This window comes from Camelus ferus, chromosome 2 (assembly GCF_009834535.1).
Source record: "Camelus ferus isolate YT-003-E chromosome 2, BCGSAC_Cfer_1.0, whole genome shotgun sequence".
Lineage (NCBI taxonomy): Eukaryota > Metazoa > Chordata > Mammalia > Artiodactyla > Camelidae > Camelus > Camelus ferus.
Genome location: NC_045697.1, coordinates 3,333,101 through 3,354,447, shown reverse-complemented (window position 1 = coordinate 3,354,447; position 21,347 = coordinate 3,333,101). Strand labels below are relative to the sequence as shown.

Sequence of the window (21,347 nt, the reverse complement as noted above, 5' to 3'; positions counted from 1 at the left end):
CGTAGCTCAGGAAAACCACAATGCCAGGTGATTTTGGCTACAGGATCCTGCCTGGGGCTTCCTGTGGGGAGAGTCCATTTCCTCACCCAGATCCGAGGAAGCCACAGTAACGGGCCTTTCAGCTCTGTCCTTACTTCATCTTCTGAGCACAGAACAGCAGTAGCCCCTGCACTGAGGGCCATGGCCTTGGCCACGAGGTGCCAACGCCAGTGCACCTGCACGAGCCTTCGGGCATCCAGCTCCAGTGACGGCGAGGAGAAGGGCTGCTCACTGAAGCTCCTGCAGTGTTCCAGCCAGCTCACCCCACATTAATAATGTCTTGGTCTCTAATCACAAATATTTGTAGGGAGAGCCTTTGGAGATTCCAGAGTTCTTTCCAAAAGCTGTCGTCTTTACCCAGGAGGCTGCCCAGGCCAGCGCTGAGGAGGCACCAGGCGAAGGCACTGAGCTTCAGGCCCTTGCTTTCTGCTCTTCAGTTAGGGGCAGATGAATGAACGAGTTGTTCACAGATCTGATCGTACATAGGTAATTCAACTTTCCTGATGAAAGGCAGTCTTCCAAAGCACAGCCACTCCAGAGAATTAGCTGTCCACCACACTCCACCCAGGCAGCGGGCTCGCTGGCTTCGTCTGCAAAATGTCCTCATGCAGCCAAACAAAACACAGCTACACCCTATTCACTCTGAAGCCTCAGCGTTCTCCCCTTTGGAGAACTGAGATCATCAACAATTGTGGGGGAGGGGGCCGGCAGGGGCCTCTCATGCCACAAGTGCCACAGGCGCGGTGGTGAGTAAGTCAAGGCTCTAAGACATTGGTGACGCGTATTTTTATACGTCCTGAGATATGTTTGCCTCATTTAGTTTCTATTGATCAGACCCAAGATCTTCCGAGTCAGCCTTCGGCCAGAGGGAAAAGGTTTGCCCTCTCCGTTAAATTTACAAATGTTCCTGGGGATGTTTCCTGGCATTTCAGTGACTGTCAGGCTGGTAATTAAAACTGAGCCAATCCTTTCCCGACAATCAATTCCGTAATTGTGTTTGAGCGGATGTTTTACTAGATCGTGTTGGATGCTTGTCGGTCTCGACACAGAGGCGGGACAGGGGGCTTTCGGGATCAGACAGAGTCAGGTCCGTGCTGAAGGGGCGGCACCCAGCCTGGGTGGGCTGGGGCGGGCCGTTCGACCCCTCTGAGCTTCTGGGTTTTCTGTCTTCAAAGCAGAAACCACCTTGTTGCTACTGTGACAATAAAGTGATAAAACAGCAATGCCTAGCGCAGGGCCAGGCGCAGGGTGGGTGCTCGGCAAACGCCATTTCCCCCTTACTTCCCCGTCCGTACTAGACGGAGTTCAAGTTTATACAGGACAAGACTCGGAGGCACAAGCCACGGAACCTACACCAAGAAGGGTGGATTCGGAGGTTGGGCTGCATGGTCATGGTTACAGCCAGTGACTAAATTGTGCACTGGGCTCAGAGTATGCCGCACTCCTCTTCCCACGAACTCTTCCATTCACTCCCCAAAGCAATTTTCAGTAGGTTGACGGATAGAGTGTGAAAGGTGAAAAGGGGACAGGAAGGAGGGAGGGGGAGGGAGGGAAGGAAGGAAGGAAGATGGGATGGGTGGCTAGGTGGGTGGTAGATGGATGGATAGATGGATGATGGATGGGTGATGGCTGGCTGGCCGGCTGGCTGGCAGGATGGACAGATGAGTAGGTGGATGGGTGGATGATGGATGAGCTGAGGCATCTCAAGACCTTTGGCAAGAGTGAGCCAAGAACCTTCGAAAGAGACGATGGCGGATACCTAGTCGGGTGGCAGTTGACATGAGAAAGGGAACTGGGGGCAGCTCGCTGTGCTTGGTGAAGTGGTTCCAGACACACACACCAGTCAGGACTTGATTGGGAAACTGGAGGCAGCTGGAGTCGGGAGGGACTTAATCCGGACCCTAGAGGTTGACGCGGTTGATGCAAGGACTGGGGGCGGAGGTCAGAAGGCGCCGCTGACATCAGGAAGTCAGGAGCCCAGGAATGTCGGGAAAGCACTGCTGCGGCTGGCCGCAGCCACCCGCAGCCGCCAGGTGGGTGGTCGGGGGGCGCTAGGGACACTGACAGCCCACACCTGCCTGTGGAGGCAGCCGGACCACTAGGGCTTCTTGTCTTATCCGTTCTCACGTGAAGGCTGCCCGTTGGCCGACTCTGATGGCCCTCTGCTCTCCGGGTCCAGGAGCTCGGCCCTGCGGGTCACTGGGCTGTCTCACCCGGACAAACACCAGGGCTCCCAATCAGCCTGGTCTGCCCCCTGCAGGCCCTATTCCTCACTGCAGTCAGAGAAGATGGCCGGGGCATCCCACGCAAAGTGAGCCTGTGGGAGCAGCAGGCGTCTGGGGAGCTCAAAGCAGTCCAGGGTGGCTGGGCCTCGGGCCGCGTGGTGGCAAGTTCATCAGGGCAAGGTCGTGGGAGAGTCATGGATGCCAGACTCAGGCGCGCGGGTGGGAGGGGCCCTGAGGGTTTCCAGCAGGGACGCAACACTGCACACTTGCATCCACATAAATTCCAGTTATCCACAACTTCCTCAAGGTGGGTCTTTCAGGGTTAAGGGAGCGCGATGATAATAACGAGCTGCTGTTGCTACAACAGCGCCGAGGGCTGCGCCTGGTTTGGAAGCTTAGCGCCAAAGAGATGATGCCTGCAGTGTAAGGCTGAGCGTGAATAGCCCAAGGTCGCTGAGCACTGTGGCAAAGCCTCGTCTCCATCAGACTCTGTGTCCTGAGACCTCTCCTCTGCTGAAGACCACCCACACCCAAAACCGCCATGTGGAGCGATGTCCTCCTAAAACTCAGGGCGGCCGCGCTGCGCGTGCGCTGCATGTCCCAGCAGGACGTGTTCAGCCGCAGGAGTGACGCGCCGGGTAGGAGGGTTAATTCTTCCCTGTGGCTCACGTGGGCACATAGCGGATGCTCGGCGCAGATCCTAATTTGAGACCCGGGGGTGGATGCTGCTGTGTTTGTGTGTCTCCACTGTCTGCCTCTCCTGATGTCAAAGCTGGGTTTTCTGTAAGCCCAGCTGGGCACATCTGTCTGGCAAGGAATGGACTGGGCAATTGGGTTTTAAATAGAAAGGTGACTCCAGGTGACACCCATCTCCAGGTGGGGGTGGGGACCCTTTGAGGGCTCAATCTGGGAAAGGGCAGATTAAAAGCAGATTCTCTCCTTGATAAAGAGTCTGAACAAAAACCAAAGGTCCGCGGCGCATTCAGCCAGGGCCCTGGCAGAGGCAAGAAGTTGTTTCTGGATGCTGTTTGTTTCCCCTTTTTGCACTTGGATGTTTGAGAGCTATGATTTGCATGAGCTTTGCTGTGAGGCAGACTGGGACGTTGGCACCACCTCTTGGAAGAGTTGGGTTGGAAGCTCAGTGGAGGGAAACCCTGGACCAGAGAAGGTAACTTGGCAGGTAGAGCCACGCGTGGTTTGGGCAGGCAGGTCCAGGTGGACGTGATCTGGGCAGGCAGGAAGGTGCAGGCTCGTGTTGAAGGGTCAGGAAGGGCTTGCGGGATGTCAGACTCAGGTCAGGCAGGCCTCCCAACCTGGCAGAGAGGGAGACAGGAGGCCCACACCGGCATCTTGTGCAGTCTGCCCTCCATCTTCCTGGAGCATCTTTCTGTGCATGGCTGGTGTGTCCCCCCGAGAGCATGCAGCTCACCTTCCTGGAACTTTCTGGACATCCTCTCCTCTCCTCCAGTCCAGCCTGGGGGAGAGGCCTCCCTTCTTGGGGCACCTGTCCCAGGGCACAGCTCACACTGTTAAATGACCTCCCTTGTCTGCTGTGAGCTCCTCCCGGACAGGGATCCCGTGGGATTAATCTCCCAGCCCAGAGCCTGGCGCACAGCTGAGTAAGTTAGTTAATGCTCTGAAAGAATATGATAGTGGACCAAAGGGAGGGAGGAAAGGTGAAGAGGGACAGAAAGGCCCTCCTCCCTCCACCACTCCGCCTTCCTCTGCCTCTACACATGGTCAGAAATCATCCCCAAAGCCCAGGACGGACCTACAGATGTCTGGGAGCCACGTCTTATAGTCTTCAGGGTGGGCAGAATCCATTTGGACTCTCCCAAGCCTTTTGCATCAGGAACCCCGTGCTGTTGTTCCAGTTGCCGGCAGGTGCAGCCACACTGTTAGCCCTGATGTGAAACAGATGAGGGATGGAGGGAGGGATGAGCTGAGGTGACACGTGATTTTCCAGGAGGCACTCAGCCTCTCTGGCCTCAGCTTCTCCCATCAGAGAAATAGGGATGATCGCATCTACTTGGCAGGTACACCGTAAGTATCAAATTCAATAAGTGAGTCACTCGACCCCTGCCCTGCCCCTGTCCATCATCTCCGCACCAGAGCTGCCCTGCTAGGCTTTCCTTGATCTGTCCAACCGGATGCTGGCGGGGCCCTGGGGGTGGCTGCCGGGCGAGCAAGGGAAATTACAGAAGGGTTATGAATCAGCACGCAGACGCAGCCATGCCCACTTTGCAGCTTTCCCACCCCACACATCCCGGCAGAGAGCTCATTAGACCGTAGTCTAACGCAGGGCCCAAGGTTCCTTGCGGGGTGGTGCAGAGGCTGGGGGAAGGCAGGGCCTATCCTGCTCAGCCGCCTGCAGGTTGGCCCAGGGAGCTGGGTCTTGGGGGTCAAGGACCCCTGCCCTGCCCTCGCCTGGAGGGGACTCGGGGAACTCTCCCTCCCCCGGACCCCTGTTGCACGCCAGCTCCATGGCATCTCTTGTCACCCTGGGTCACAGCGACCTGTGCCACGTTCGTGTCTCACGCAGGGCTGGCCTTCCTCTGTGCCTGCTGCCCGGTGTCAGGCCTCCACCACCCACTTCCACCGCGAGTCCCACATGGGGGGAAGCAGGTCTCAGCTACAGACCCGCCGATGTCCAGACTACTTTGGCATCAGAGAGGCACATCCAATAAATGTGTCACTAATGTGATCTGGGGGAAAAATCCCCAAGCAGGTGACTTTCTTCAGAAGATGTGTCCTGCCCTACCACTCCCCACCCCAGAATCAATGTGCTGGTCCCACGAAGCTCCACCATCACTGGCTTTTCCTGGCGAACTCCTCTTCGTCCTTCAAGGCCAGGCCCTGGTGACAGCCCCTCCAGGAGGCCCGCAGCCCGAGGCCAGGCCCAGGGTGGAGCAGGGGAGGTTCCAGGGTACACAGTGAGGGAGGTACTCAAACTCAGGTGCCCTGGCTCACCCCTCAGCCCCGAGACACGGCTCACGCGCCCTGGGGATGGCTTCTCTGCCTTCTGTCCATATATCTGTCCCAGGACTCCCTGGTGCGAGGGAACCATATGTTCTCTGTACTGTCCTCACCCCCGCCTTTGAGCTGCCTCTGCTCTGGGACCCTGACCCAAGGACTAAACTTCTTTAAAAGCAAATGCTGTAGTAATAAGCCCACTGTCACCCGCGGTAGGTTCGCCACGGCCCAGGGCTGCGCTAAGTCTGTTACACACATTGTTTCCTTTAACTCTTTGAATCGCCAATGCAATGGGAATCCCTATCTTCATTTTACAGAGGAGGAAACTGAGGCTTAGAGACGCCAAGGAATTCGCCCAAGGTGGCACAGCTCATGGGGGCAAAGAAGGCCTTTAGCCCAGCTCCAAGGGCCGCCAAAGCCTGCACTGCCCCTGCCCCTCTGTGCCTGGGCCGTGGGCTACATGCTCCACGAGTGACCTGCCTGGACTCCAGGGCCGTCATTGGTATCTCTGCCCTGCAGAGCATCCTCAGAGTGGCTGAGAGCAGGGCTGCGAGGAGTGAAACCCCCTTAAAACCGGGCCCAGATGTGCTCCAGTGCGCAGCGGTATCTCCTTGTCACTTGGTGGGGAGGCGGCCGGGGTCCGCCAGCGCGCTCAGACCCACACCGCCTGTGGACGCGGGGCTGAACCCGGCAGGGGCTGCGGCTTAGCGCCTCCCTGCACTTGGAGCGCGCACGGGACTCACCAGGGACCTGAGAAAATGTAGACCCTGATCCCTCGGGTCAGGGTGCCGCCGAGACACTGCTCTTCTAACAGGTTCCCATGCCGCTGCTGCCGCTGGTCCCAGAGCTTATTAACTGAGCAGCTTGGGAGAGGGCCCACTCTGAGGGTATGCGACCCAGGCCGTCGCAGAAGGCTCTCCGCTTGCTTTAACATTCTCCTGCTGCTGTCCTGAAACTCCTCATTCTATTTGAACAGGGAGCCCACATTTGCATTTGTACCAGGCCTGGCAAATTAGACCATGAGGCTCCTGCGTGGGATGCCACTAGTCCAATGAACCTGTCAGCCATTTCTCTGTAACGTGTTGCCTCTGATTTTGAAGACACCCAGCCCCATGGGCCCCCAGAACTTAGTTCAGGTACCATATGTTCCCCCAGAATAGTAAGCAGTGAAAATGTACCATTTAAAATAGTCTGGTTCCCAATTTGGAAGAACAGTCTGCCAGCCTCCGCTCTGCACGATGTTAATTGATTTGTTTTCTTTGCTCCAATAATCCTTTCCTTGTCAGCACTTTTTTCTTCCCCCGTCTTTCCTGGCTTACTTGTTTCACTCTGAGGCCAAAAATAGCCCACGATCCAGATTGCTGGGCCCCTGGCCAGAATGGCTTGCTCCGATCCTCTGTCCTTCCCCCTCGATGCCACCACGGGCAGGGCCTTGGCTGTAACTGAGGGCTGTCCTGGAGAGGCGACCTTGCACCCAGAGATCTCGTTCTGTGTGGGAATACCAACACCTGTTTTTTGGGAACGTGGCACCTACCCGAGCTGGTGATAGGGCAGTGCTGGAGACGTGAGCCCTGCTGGGCTGGAGCAAATGAATGTACAAGATGCTGGAGGAAAGGGCAGAGGATGGGTGAGAAAAACTCGATTGGAGGATGTGTATCCTGGAGGGCTTCCTGAAAGAGGTGACCTTCAAAACAGGCCTTGGTAGATAAGGCGGTGTTTGATGAGCAGATACAAAGACTGAGGGTGTCCCATTGCAAAGATAGGCTAAACTCATGCTGGGGGCTCCTGTAAAGCAGGGATGCCAAAAACAAAAGAAATATTTAGCTTTGCTGAAGTGGCCCATTTTGAGATTTTAAAATCTGATTCAGAATTATCAGTGGTGAGGTTGGGGCAGGGGGGTCTTGGTCCTGCTGTGCATTCCAGCCAGAGGGCACAGTACCCACAAAGGTGGTCAGGATGCAAATGGTCTCGGTAGGGACCCCCGCCTGCTTGCTTTCGGTCATGCTGTCATCTCTGCCTGAAACACTCTCCCCCGGGTCTGGGTCAAATTTCCACTCATTCTTCAAGGCTTGTCTGGGTGTCACCTCTTCCATGAAGCCCTCTCTGTTCTGCACCTGCTCTGCAATTTTTCCCTCTGCTCTGCTTCCACAAAGCCCTGTGAATTCCTGAATTCTTATTTAATCCTGTGGGTTTAGCAACTGTGGAAGAATGAATGAATGCATGAGACTTCGTTGATGTGTGAAGCTTTGAGTGGTGAGGAGGAATCAGAGAATGAGACTGTTGATGACTTCTGCTCTCCGGGCTACTTAAATATCTCTAGGGATGTTTTCCTCCCAGAGGAGAAAAGCAAACAGTTCCCTTAGGAGTCACAAACTGAGCTGGAATTGCTCACTCGTGCATGTGTGCGTGCATAGGTTCATTCGTGTGTCCATCAGGAATGGGTTAGCCGACAGCTCGGGTCAGGCCTCGGGTGATGCTTAAGGAACCCAAAGGAGTTGGGGCACAGCCTGATGGGGGAGGTCAGTAAGTAAGTCAGAAGAACATTGTGAAAAATGCATCGTTGGAAAAGCGCTTTAATGAGGGAAATTTGGGCTTCCCTGGTTAGACGGCTCAGACAGAGCCAGGCGTGGGGGTCACCGCCTGGGGCGGGCGCAGAGCCAGGCTGAGTGGTGAGTGGGTTCTGAATGAACTGTGCCGTGTCTGGTAAGATGCGGAAGAAGTCTTGGTGATTTCGTTTCATGTCTCCTGATTATCCAGGGTAGCCAGGAGCCGTGCAGAACATTTAGAAGTTGAAGGAAAATGAGATTATGTCAAAGATGACACAGGGACCCAAAAGAGCTCCCAGTAGCCAGAGCTGGAGCAATCTGGACAACACAACAAGAAAATACTATTATACAACTCAGAGTGTAAAATAAATATTCATGGGTTCGTGGTGATATAAATACATGATTGAGTAAGCGAATACATGGGGGAGGAAAGACAAATCTCCCAGGCAGAATTCCACATAATATATGTGGCTGTTCCGCCCTCCAGGAAGGGCGCCTCCCTCCCCACCCCCCAGGTGTGGGCCCTGCACAGCGACTTCCTCCCAGATGGACAGCATGGAGGTGGGGAGGAAAGGAGTCGTGTTACAAGGAGAATCCTGGCCAGCACCATCCAGCCAGCGATGACAGGTCCTGTCCCCAGCGTGTGCCCTGGCTGGGATGCAGTGAGGACCACACTTCCCCTCTGTGCCCTGCCCCCGAAAACCCATGACCACAGCACCAGCTCAAGAAAAACATCCGACAACCCCAAATGGAGACGTAGCTACGAAATACCTGGCTGGTCCTTCTCAAAACTGCCACGGTCAGGAAAAACAAGGGAAGTCTGAGAAACTGTCCCAGCCTGGAGGAGCCCGAGGGGACGTGATGACTAAGTGTCACATGGGAGCCTGGGTGGGAAAAAAGACGTCAGTGGGAGAACTGGTGAAATGTACTGTGTGCTGTAGACAACGTGAGCGTGCCGACGCTGGGTCCTCAGTGTGACAAACGTGTGGTGCTAACGTGAGCTATTCGTCACAGAGGAGACGTGTGTGCGGTGCGTGGGGGCCCTCTGTGCTAGCTTCGCAGCTTTTCTGTGAATCTAAAACTATGATAAACTAAAAAGTTTATTTAAAAAAATCCTTAAAACCCCACCACTTGAAACCCGCCACTATTAATGTCTCCCTGTGTTTCTTTCCATTCTTTTTTTTAAAGGCAGGTGGGATTGACGTATAACATTATATTAGTTTCAGATGTGCAACAAAATGATTCGCTATTTGTTTATATTGTGAAACGATCACCAAAATAGGTCTAGTTAGCATCTGTCCCCACACATAGCTACAGAATTTCTTTTCTTATGATGAGCACATTTAAGATCTCTCTTAGCAACTTTCAAATATACACATCGTATCATTTACTATGGTCACCCGGCTGTACACCCCATCCCCTTGGATGTTTGTACCTTTCTGTCTCACCCCCACTCTGGTACCACCAGTCTGTTCTCTGTGTCTATGAATTTGGGGGTTTTTTCCCTTTTTCCTTTTAGATTCCACATATAAGTGAGATCACACGGTATTGCTTTCTCTGACTTATTTCTCGTAGCATAATGCCCTTAATGCCCATCCATGTTGTGACAAATGGCAAGTTTAATTCTTTTTTATGGCTGAATACTAACCCTTCCATTCTTATTTCTGTGCCTCTTCCACTAACAAAATTGTACTTACTTTTCTACACTTATCATTGACAAAATTATACCTCCTTATAATTGTGTCAATGTGAAACGTAAAGAAATTTCACCTGCTTACAATTCTGTGCCCTGCTTTTTTCCGTGAGTGCATGAGCTCTCTTGTCACTAAGCATTCTCTGTAAGTGCTTTTACTTGCTCTATGGCTCCCCCAACCATCCCCACTCCCCTGACTCCGTTTTTCTGCATGGAAACCACACAACGAGGAGTATCTCCGGGCATGTCTTTGTCCACCTTTCAGGGATCAAAATCACTGAGGAATCAGGCTCCCTGGCCCTCAGTTCACTGGGGAGAGAAGGGTTTTGTGCTGGAGGATATGAAGGAAGCTAGCTGGGGAGCTCGCTGAGGTTTCCCTGGAAAGGAAGAACATGCTGGGTTGTAGTTTGTTCCAGGAGACAGGAGCTGTGTGCGGCTGTTGGTTTATCCTCTGTGTGCCTCATTGTCTTCTAGGGGAATGTCGGGGTTTGGGAAGGCCATGCGGGGGGAGAGGGTCTCAATGCCCTTCACCATCCGTGGGAAAGCCGTGCATGAGGCAGGCTAGTCCCCTCCGCCCACCAGCTCCAGCACGGCTCCAACGCCCGTCCTGTGTAGGCTGGCCCTGGAGCGCATGGCTAAGAGCAGGGCCCTGGAGTCACCCTCCGATCCCCACCCTGGCTCGATCCTGCATGGCTCTGTGACCGTAGCAGTTTGCGTCTCCGCTCTGTGCCTCAGTTTCCCCACCTGCCAAGCGGAAGTGATAACTGCATAGCAACAGTCACCTGATAGAGCTCGAATGAGGACAAGCTGGTCCCACTTGTGGTAGACTTTTACTGGGTCTGCTCACTGGGTGCCAGGCGCCATGTCATTGCCCCCATTTTATAGACGAAGAAACTGAGGCACAGAAGGGTATTTGGTCTGCAGACATGGAGTTTGAACCAGGTTATCTGGAGACTGAGTGTGTGCCTCGGTCACGGCTCTGCAAGGGGGTGAACCTCGCGGCTCACGGCCCATCCACCTCGCGTGCCCAGGGCCCCTTCACTGTCCCAGTCGTCCAGCTGGTAGACCCTCTCTGGTGCCAGGGACAGAGGAGCTCTTGTGTCTCCCTCTGAGGGGGTCCTGTCATCCCACCGAGTGGCCGCCAAGCTGCCCTGTTCTGACCCTTGACTTCTGACCTTTCTGTGACCAGGGGCACCCTCCTCGCAGCCCCACAGGGCTTGTTCTCGTGTGAACAGGAAACTGGAGAGAAGGCAAATCCGGAGGGAATCACAGGCCAGCTCCCTGAGCAGGACACGGCCACGACACCCTGCGTGGGGCTGTGGCTTCTGACTCTCCCAGCGAGGCTCCCCACAGGGCCTTTTGCAGGAGCAGGCGTGCGTGGCCGAGCTGCCCCGGGTCCTCCCCGTGGCACCTTGCCTGCCGACTTCGAAACAGAGTCGGGCTGGGGCCGCTCGCGACCGTCTGTGTCTCCCGTCATTCCCCATGCGATCAGATGCTTGGGATAACCAGGTAGAGAATCACGGAGGTTGGAATCCGACCGAGCCACCAAAGCGTCCAGCTAGGATGAGGCAGCGTCCCAGATGGCCCTGCTCCCAGGTCCCCCCCCCACCGCCATACACAGGCTGCCCAGGCCATCGACAGTAAGATGCCTCTCGCAGAGCTCCCACCGGGGCCGCATCAGTGCTCTGGGACAGCTGTAACAGAGTACCACAAGTGGGGTTTCCAGCCACAGGAATCTGTTGTCTCAGTTCTGGAATCAGAAGTCCAAAGGCAGGTGTCGGTCGGCCAGGCCGGTTCCCTCTGGGGGCTGCAGGGACCCGCTCCAGGCCCCCTCCCAGCTTCCGGCGGCTCCTGCAGCCCTTGGCGTTCCTTGGTGTAGACGCATCACCTGATGTCCGCCTCCGTGTTCCGTCTTCTCTCTGTGCCTGTCTTCCTCTGTTCTAATAAGGACACCAGCCGCTGGGTTTAGGGCCGCCTTAAATCGAAGATGATGTCACCCTAGACTGTTGACACAGTCACACCTGCAGAGACCCTGTTTCCAGGGAAGGCCACACTCACAGGTCTGAGGGTCAGGATGTGGACAACTCTTCCTGGGGGTCAGAACTCAACCCACTACAGTGCCCACAAGGCCTTGCAGAACTTGACCCTCTGTTACTCCAGTCCCACCTCCTTCGCCGCCACACATCTGAGCTCCCCTTCCTGGTGGCTGCTGTCCCGGGTCAGCCCCACCGCCTCCACCCCACCGTCCCGCTTTATCTCCTTGGCGCACGATCGTCCCTGAAACGATCCTCAGACCTGCCTGGGCCGGGTTCTGCCCTGCGGAACGTGTCACTTACGGCAGAAACCTTGACCCTCAGGTCACGAGCAGAGTCTCGGCATCAGGGGTGCAGGGCGGCGCCGGGCGTCCGTGCGGGCGGTGCAGTGAGTGCCTGGGCCCGAGTGGGCGGGGTGGGGCGCCCCCGGCGCGAGGGGAGGCCTCACACCCACTTGGTGTTTCAGATCATCCTGGTGAGCTCCTCGCTCAGCGACCGCGACCAGAGCCTGTTCCTCAGCACGGACGAGGGCGCCACCTTCCAGAAGCAGCTCATCCCCTTCTCTGTGGAGACGCTGATTTTCCACCCCCGGGAGGAGGACAAGGTGCTGGCCTACACCCGGGAGAGCAAGGTGAGCAGCCCTGGGGCCTCTCAGCCACGTGGGGCCCGTAAGCGGGAGTACCCCAGGGGGTACCTAGACCCCTGATTGGGGCCCCCCAGACCTGTGTGCCCGCCGACAGGAGCTCACTGCTTCAGTGCCTCGTGTGAGACCGAGGGGCCGAGGTGAGAGGTCCTGGGCACAAATGTGTGTGTGAGACGGGTGGCTGGATAGTGGATAATTACCAGGACCCTTCCCCTCTGCCACCCCTCTCTGCACAGTGGCCGCAGGGCCTCCCTCTGCTGCCGGAACATTGCACGTGCCCTCCCACACGCGGCTCTCCCTCAGCTTGTCAGAGCGAATCCTCCTTCAGACCCCAAATCAGCACCCCCTCCTCCGAGGGCCGTCCAGCAGGCCGCCTGCAGGAACCCAGGGCACCCGCGTTGGGGGATGGAGGAGAAGGCAGGGGAGGGCTCTCTCCGGGGCCAGACGTTTCATAGGAGAGAACTGAGGGATGAGGAGGGAGACACAGGCCAGCAAAAGAGGCCACTCTGTTTCCTTCGGTCACTGTAAGAAACGACCACAAACATGAATTCCTAAAACAACAGAAATTTATTCTCTCAGGGTTTTGGAGACCAGAAGTCCAAAATCAGTTTCATGGGGCCAAGAACACGGTGTCTGCGGGGCCATGCTCCCGCTGGAGGCTCTGGGGAGGGCGAGGGCCCCGCCCTTGCCTCTCGCAGTTTCTGGGATTCATGGCTTGTGAACGAGTCACTCTGTTGTAAAGGGCAGCGTCTTCAGCCCCGCCCTGCTCCACTAAATGTCGCTGCGCGCGCGTGCGTGTGCGAATGTCCCCTCTGCCCCACCTGGATAATCCAGGGTGATCTCCCCACCTAGAGATCTCCACTGAATCACATCAGTAAAGTCCTGTTTTGCTCCACGAGGTCCCATTCACAGGCTCCAGGGATCAGGATACGGAAATCTTTTGGGGGGAAGGTTTTCAGCCTACCACTCTGTCCACTAGCGGCCCGGCCCCCAGAGTCACAAGGAAAGGGCCGAGGAGAAGGCCGGCCCAGGATCGAGTAACTCAGCCGCTACACACGGTGGCTGGGCAGTCGGAGAGCAGGCGTCCTGGTGCCCTGGCTCTCTCTCCTCCCGCCCTCCAGTCTCCTGCTGGTCTGAATCCCACCAGAAGCCAGAGGAAAGGAGTCTGTGGATGCAGTCTACAAGGGTCAGCCCCCAGGGTCAGAGAAGGAAGGAGCAGGGCAGAGCACGGGTCTGGAGCAGGTGGAAGCCAATCGCATCGAGAGCCTCCTTTACAACCCCAGGCCTGCATGGGCCCCACGGTTCCACGCTCTCCCAGGTGCCAGTGCCTCTTTGCCGGGACTGATCACAATGTGTAATTATACATTTGTGCCATTGTCTGATTTTTGTCTGTGCCCTACACACACCCTCCCTCAGGGTGAGACTTTGAGGGTAGGGGCTATGCCTGCTCCTTTCACCATTTTTTCGCAAGTTCCTGGCTGAAAATACTGAATGGATGGATGGTGGATGGATGGATGGGGTTGGATTTACAAATGGATGGATGGATGGATGGATGGAGGGGTGGATGGATGGCAGTTGGATGAATGAACGGATGGATGTCTACCATAGGGACCTCGGGACAGAGCCTCCCGGCTGGCCTGAGCCGTGGCTGGCTGCAGGACCTGGCTTCCTTGCTGGCCTTGAATTTATTGTGTCTGCTTTGACCTGGAAGACAGCACGTCTACTCACACTCCACTGGCCAAAGCAAGTCTTCTCTCAGGGCCAAGGTCTGGTCCTCACTGACTGACGGATGTCCCTGAAATTCCCCAGCCTCGCGGGCTGCCTCTGCTCTGGCACGTTCCTTTGGGACAGCGTGTGCTTCTGGGTATTAATAGCACTACTTAGCCTTCCATGTAATTAGAGTAAAGCACAATCACTTATTTTCCCGCAGAAACTGACTGCATTACAATTGCTCTTTAATTTATGGTCCCCTGAAAAATTAATGGAGCTGAAACAGTTATTTTCTTTGGTTCTTTTCTGTGACGAGAAGGAAAGAAAAAGCACAGAAGAAAGGCTTAGCTGTGGTTGTAAAAGGAATGAGGAATTTGAGGATATTAATAATAATGACAGCAGGGCTGTCGTTTTTTGGTTTTTGGTTTTTTTTAGACTTTATGGTTTTCAAAGTTCTCCAACTCCCCAGAAGCAGGATGCTGTGATAGGACAACACTGACTTTGATTCCAACAGAGCTGGTGTGATAGGCAGCGTCTGCTGCTATAATGCTGAGTAACACACAGCCCCAGACCTCAGTGGCTCACAGCAACAGGCGTCCTTTCTTGTTCCTGGGTCTGTGAGTCGGCTGGGGTCCTATAGGGCTCGACTGGGATTGGCTGGGCGTGGCTCCTGGCTCCTGGTACAGTTTGGGTCTCTCATCCTGGGGCCACTGGTTACTTGGGGATGTGCTGTTCTCAGGATGGAGGGCAGAGGCTCTGGGGGCAGAGGAAACAGCCCAAGAACTTTTGCATGTCTGATTTGACCTGGAAGACGTCGCTGCACACACCTCAGACCTAAGCTAGTCACGTGCCATTCCCAGAGTCAGCGGGTAGGACATAAACACCTCTCTCAGTAGGACTTGCCGATTTCTGCAAAACCAAATGCTCCCTTGTGTTCTCCCTTCCTTTTCCCTCCAAGATGCCTGCCCCCCCCCTCTAGCAAACAGACTGTCCTTCCATCCTCAGTCTGCCCTGTCCTCCCACTTCCACTTCCCTCCTTCACTGCGTCGTTATCGCTTGGTGTGCTCTGAGACTACCTTATTTGGAGCCTGGACAGCCTTCTTGGGGGAGAGCCTCATGCAGTGGTTTTTCTTTCAAGGCTCAGAAGAATGCATTAGGCTGCTGGGATCAAAAGGATGTGAGAGCTGGCCAGTCCCCTCCCACGCCAGCTCGCTGGGGACCCTGGCATGAAACTGACCAGCATGTTCCCCGGGGCCCAGACCTGGGGGCTGCTCACAGGCAGAGCCCTGGGCACTGACCTCTGAAATACTGATAGACCCACTCTTCTGATTCATTCTGCTTCCCATCAAGAACCCGCTTCCTAGCACCGTCGGAAATTGGTCTGAGCCTGGCACTGCCTTCCAGAAACTTCATAGAGGAGCAAAGACACTGTGAGTGGCCAGTCAGGGAAGCCATCCTGGAGGAGGAGTTGTTGAACTAGGACTTAGAGAATGGGCCAGGATATAAGCTTACTTCTTAGTCTGATCTCAGAATGACAAAGATGATCACACAAGAAAAGAAAAATGAAGTCCCGCCATCCTCCAGTCCACATGAAACTGCTTGCATTTATCCAGGCTGAAGAGGAGGGAGAGCGCTGCCAAGGCAGTGGGGCTGGGTGGGCAAGAGCTCCCACAAGAGAGAGCTGATGGGCGGCCCCGCAGGGCCACACGCTGCAATGCCCTGTTTTGCTTTCTCTGACCAGAAAACTTCAGAATCGGGAAGAAACTGGGCTTCTGTTGAGTCGCAGAACCATTCTGTGGGCAGTGAGAATCGCACCCCTCGCCGTGTGTGGGCCTTTGTGCTCTGCCCCTTGTATCTGACAGGGCTCGAGGCAGGAGAGACCTCACTCTGGGTATTTTAGAAATCCAGAAAAAGGGTGTAGCATGAGGTACTGAGTCGTCTCTAAACCATTGGGAGGGCTGGAAGGGGACTTCAGGCCAGACCCCTAAGGATCCTCCCAGAAGCTGAACCAGCAGGGAGGAGGTGGGGGCCTGGGAGCTCCGCTGGGGTTACCAAGGTCAAGAACATACAGCTGATGCCGGAATCCAGGCATCTGAAATCACCACTGTCGCAGCCCACATGACCCAGGAACATCCACGAAGTCAGAGATTGGACACTGGAATGCAGAGTCCAGCTCCTGCCTCCACCACACCCACCCCTCCACCCTGCTGGAGGATGGATGCCCAGCGTGGCCCCGTCACCTTGCTGGACAGCAAAAATGGCCCCAGGCAGCAGGGAGATGCCCCCGAGGCACTTTCTCCTTCGAAACCTCTCACGAGTGCATAGAGCGGACCCAGAACTCTAGCTGCAAGGGAGTCTGAGCAATGCTGGGTTTCAGCTTTTCAGCCTTTGCAGTAGGACCAAGTGCCCCACAGCAGGGAGGGAAGGGTGCTGAGTTCCAGCCAACCTAGGGGGAACAGCAGTGCCTCTAACAATCGCGTAAGACCTCCCAGCACACGTGCCTGCAAACGCACCTTCCCTGACCTCAGCCCCCTGCGTTTCCTTTACGGCTCCCTTGTTCTGACTTCTGATCATTTTATCCTTACATCAGAGAGGCCTGTGTGTTCTGGTCTGCCACCTCCACCCCTTTCTTAGAGGGACATCTAGACGGAGCCCACCCCTCCCTAGGACATCGCTGTGCGGGTTTCAGCTGCAGTAACTAGGATGTCCCTGATCCATTTGTTCTTGTTTATTTGCTGGTGTTTGTCTTTTATTAAGCAGAGATGTTCTATTTCTGCAGTAATTGTGCATTATAAAACCACTTCCCGTGAGAGCAAATGGGAAAGGCTTCATAAAGTCCTGGGGCAGGTGTCATAAACACAGGTGCGCACAGGTGCATCGGCGGTGACGGCAGCGATGACGCCCGCCTTTGATGTGGAGGTTTTGCAACCTGGCTCCTGGAAACTGACAGCCACAGGCTCATTTTTTTATTCCCTTATTGCTTAAGGATATGAGCTACGCTCTCTCGATTTACAGATGGGTAAAGTGAGATGTGAGGGGGAGGGACCAGGCTTGGCCACTCAGGTGGCCCAGACAAAGGACCAGAAGTGACCCATCATCCTTCTCGGGGTGGGGGTTGGGTTGCCACCTGAAGCCCCCACGTGGGGCCGTATCCGCTGTTTGCTGAGCACCTACTACTTGCTGATCACCTCACATGCATGTCCTACTCCAGGGTCTGGGCTCGAGTGTCCCCTCCCCCCTGGAATGGCCTCTGCCTTCCTCTGCCTGCAGACATCCCCATGACCCCTATGATGGTCTGATGCCCAGCAACAGTCGGCGTCCAGGGAGGAGATGAGGAAGCTCCAGATAGTGCCCAGGGGGAACACAACACACGGAATTTGTCACAAAGGCATTGGAAGGGCTGCAGGAGCAAAACAGGAAGGCGGTTTACTCCAGAGCAGAGGCTGTGGCCACCACAGGCCCCCAGGCTGGAGGGGAGGGGAGAGCCTGCAGTGGCCAGGAGCCCATGAGTGTGTGTGTGTCTGTGTGTGTGTGTGTGTCCGTGTATGTGTGTCTGTGTCTGTGTGCACCTGCTCGCCAGTCCCGTGGGGCCGGGACCTGACAGGCAAGGGAGGCTGGGAGCGTACTTGCCGGCTCCCCCAACCCAATCTCCTTATCTTGTCTGCTGGTCTCAGGCAGAGTCCAGCACAAGATGAGAAACGGTTAAAACTCAGGCCAAACCCTTTCTCCTTCCTTCCGCAGTCTCTCCTTCAAGCTGTCGTGGTGTTTTTATGAGCTATTTAACGTCATGCTCCCTGTGCACAGGGACAGGGGCAGGGCTGGTGCAGACCCTCCAGGCCCCCAGGGCCTCATGACTCAGCTCGCGACCCTCACCCTGCCGAGCCCAGGCCCCCGGGGTCGGGGATGGCAGCCCCCTGGAGGAGGCAGGGCCGCGGGCAGGTAGCCAAGGGTCTGTCCTGGGAGGCGGGCAGGCCGGACCGTGGGAACCCGGCTCCTAGCGCTACACAGGCTCTTGCAGAGCTCAAGTCCAAAGATAAAGTTACAGTGTCGTTCAAGCCAGCGAGCGCAGAGCATAAGCCCCAAGCGCGGTCCTGGTGAGCGCAGGCCGGGGCTCCTGCGGTGGTCAAGGCCCCAGCCAGCCTGCAGAGGGGCCCCTGCGGTTCCCCCTGCACTGACCGTCCCACACTTCCTCCTCCCTCCTCCCGAGTGCCGCCCCACCTCCGACCTTTTACAAGGGACATTCAAGTCCGGCCTGTGGCCTGTGCTCCGACACACCTCCAGGGACCTCACCTGCCCCATCTCTGGACCTGGCCTGGGGTCCAGAATGGATCTTTATGAAGCCCTTGACCCTGACCTTCCGCCTCACGGAGGTTGGTCTGTGCCCGCCTGGAGCGCAGGGCCCACCAACAACAGGGCCTCCTCTGGGCTGGACAGGACCGACCTCCCCGGGCACTCAGCGCCCAGGGGAGATCAGGGTCTTGGGAGAGGTTCATTCCTCACATCACGACCAAACTTTAGTTTCTCTTTTTTCTATCCTAAAGCTCTATGTATCGTCTGACCTGGGGAAGAAGTGGACACTTCTGCAGGAGCGAGTGACCAAAGACCACGTGTTCTGGTGAGCGTGCCCCCACCGGGACCTCGGGAGTCCCAGCAAGGCAAAGTCAGCCCCCTCGGCCCCCAGCTCAGCGTCCCCGCCTTCTCTCTGACCCCAGCCCTGCCCTCCTTGTAGCAGAGGGACCTCCAGGGTGTCCTCTCTGCATAGGAAACGGTTGGGAGTTGGGACCTGGTGTCCTTCAGGTATGTGTGTGCCTATGAATCTGCTGTGCATCTCTGCACAGGTGAGTCTCCCTCTCTGAGCCTCTACTTCCCCCACAGTAGGGAGAGGCGCTAATGCACGTAAAGCTGGCCCAGTGCCCGACACACAGTAGGTCCACTGCCCCCATCCCCAACTCCCCTCCCCTCCCCTCCTGTCCTGGTCCTGATTCAGCCCATGTCTAACTGCCCCATGACTTGCTCAGCCCCTACCTATCTCGGCCCTGCACTCCTGCCCGGGGTACCCCCCTCCATTGGAATTCTCTCTTGGGAGCCGCTCAGCAGTAGATATGAGTGATGCTCCAGTCCGACTGCACCAGCCAGGAAGCTCAGGGGCTCAGGAGATGCTTGTTGGACGAACGGGCGAGGCCCAGGGAGGATGAGACTTGGCCAAGCTCTGGCGGCAGAGGGAGGGGAAGCCGGGCGCGCGGCTCAGAGCCCACCCACCCATCCCACTGCGTGAACTGCCTCTGGAGGTGTGCACGGCCACACACGTGCTCTTCCCAGCAGACCGCGTTGTCCTGAGCATGCGCGCTCACGCACCATATCCTGTTCCTCTCTTATCTCGTTGGGGCCCCCCCCACCCCGCTCTTGCACAGGCCTCCCCCCAGGCCACAGCCCTGTCTCCCCGGGGGACAAACACCGAGGAAAGAACTCCCCATCCCCCTTCAGCTCCTTTTGTATCTTCATGCTAATCAGGATGGGAACTAGTTCGCTGCCTTACAGTCACAGGCTGGAGGGGAGCCTCTGACCCTCCTCTGGACCCTGGGGCCGCAGTGTGTGGCTCTCTCCTGATGCGGCCGCCCCGGGAGGGCCCGGTTCCTTCCAGAAACTGGAGTGCGGCATCAGTCACAAGCCTCACCACTGGTGTCAACTCTCGGCCCCAAGGGGTCAGGGTGGTGGCGGGAAGGGCGAGGAGGTGGGATTTCTGAGCCGGGTGGTCTGGGAACTGGCAGAACGGGGGTCTCTGCTGGTGCGTCCGGTCCTGGCCCTGCCGGGCTCCCGGGAGACCTCTCGGGCCAAAGAGGGAAACAACCCACAGACGCTGAAGTTAAGTTGGCATCATTCAAACGTGTTATTGTCTCGGGCAAATCTCATTGTTTCTTCCCCCAAGTTGCTCAGATCGCTCTGAGCTGTTACGTGAGAGCGATAATCACGCCAGACGCTTGTCCGCTCGGGGCTGGGAGGCTTTCACAGAGAGCAGTGACAAGGCGGGGCTGCGGCCCCTCTCGCAAGCAGGGAGGCCCCTGCAAGGCGTTCTTTGTCCTTGAGCCGACAGCGGGAACTGCCGAAGCCCTGTGCTCCATCTGAGACTAAGGCCCTTCATGTTTTGAGAAGCTTAAACAATGAATGAGGTTGTGAGAGTGGCCTGGGGGGGCCGCGGCTGGGGGGCAGCACAGGGCTGGGAGACCTGCTATATTCTGGGCCCACACCGGGCCCCGGGGCATGGCCTCTCTGTTAGTCTCTCAGCGGCACTGGAACAAAATCATAGCGGCCGCCCAGCAGCCGCCGCGTCATGAATACTGACCATCCCCCAGGCACCAGACTGTGGGTCTGAATGCATCATCATATGAAATCTGCACAGCCGCCCCGACTGCCTTCCCCTCATGTTACCGAGGGGGAAACTGAGGCTCAGAGAGGCCAAGGCACTCATCCTAGGTCACACCGCCTGTAGCAGCAGCCCTGGGCCAGGGCCACCTCTGCCTGTGGCCAGTGGCTGTGCCAGTGACCGCTCTGTGGGCAGTCTGTCCGCCTGTGTGTCCCCAGGCGTTTTCAAGTCTGCTTCCCTGCTCCAGCCCGGGCTCACCCATAAAGCCTCGGCTTTCCTCTCCTGTTGGCTCCAAGGCCTGCGCAGCTGTGGGACAAGTAAAGGGCCTCTGTCACGGAGCGGGGCGGGGCGGGCAGAGGTCACCCCACCACATCCCACACAGGCCTGGCTGGGGTGTACTGCGGTTTTACCAGAACTGTTTCCCAGCATTCAAAGGGTGCAAAACGCAACTCCCTGTGTTCCCAGAGCTCTTGACTCTTTCGAGAGCCCGCTTGCTCACAAGTCTTCTCGTGTGATGGCTGCTTCTAATCAGTAGACCGAGGGCCTTCCCCAAATACCATCTTTGGGGATCTTAACAAACAGGAAGGCCCAGAGGTCAATGCCTGTCATGTCCCGCAGGCTCTACCTGAGGTGTGTAAATGCGGAGCTTCACATGGTCCTCAAAGCCCAGGAACAAGGGGTTCCGGGGCGGGAACCGCCATACTCCCTGCCTGTTGCAGGGCCTGGTGTGGGTGTGCTGGGCAGCGGCAGTGGAGATGCTCCCACGGAGAGCGAGGGAGGAAGGGAGGGAGGGAGTGAATGGGTGGATGAGGGAGGGAGGGAACAAATGGGCCAATGAATGAGTGGACGAATGAGTGAGTGTGTGAGTGAGTGAATGAGTGAGGGAATGAGCTAGTGAGCGAGGGAATGAGTGAGCGAGGGAATGATTGAGTGAGCGAGTGAGTGAGGGAATGAGTGAGTGAGCGAGGGAGGGCCGGGCTGGGTGTCATCTCCCCACGTGCAGATGATGGATGGTCAACCTAAAATTCCACCCGCCCAGCTGGGGACCTGTCAGTGCCCTGGCTAGGGAACAGTGTCTGTCTTTATTCAGAAAAGAGGAAAACGTCAGGCAGGAGACCTCCTTC

General features: G+C 56.5%; 1 protein-coding gene across 9 annotated transcripts in view; it reads left to right on the top strand.

Annotated features, from left to right (window-relative positions):
- Positions 1 to 21,347, top strand: part of SORCS2 (sortilin related VPS10 domain containing receptor 2) — a 444,813-nt gene that overhangs the window by 350,759 nt on the left and 72,707 nt on the right. For all 9 annotated transcript variants that reach the window (XR_004324677.1, XM_032493427.1, XM_032493461.1 and 6 more), the window contains exons 4-5: positions 11,976 to 12,140; positions 18,404 to 18,477. Coding sequence is in view for 8 of the 9 variants with exons in the window: in XM_032493427.1 (XP_032349318.1) it covers positions 11,976 to 12,140; positions 18,404 to 18,477 (239 nt within the window). In the remaining variant the exon portion in view is untranslated. The remainder of the gene's footprint in view (positions 1 to 11,975; positions 12,141 to 18,403; positions 18,478 to 21,347) is intronic.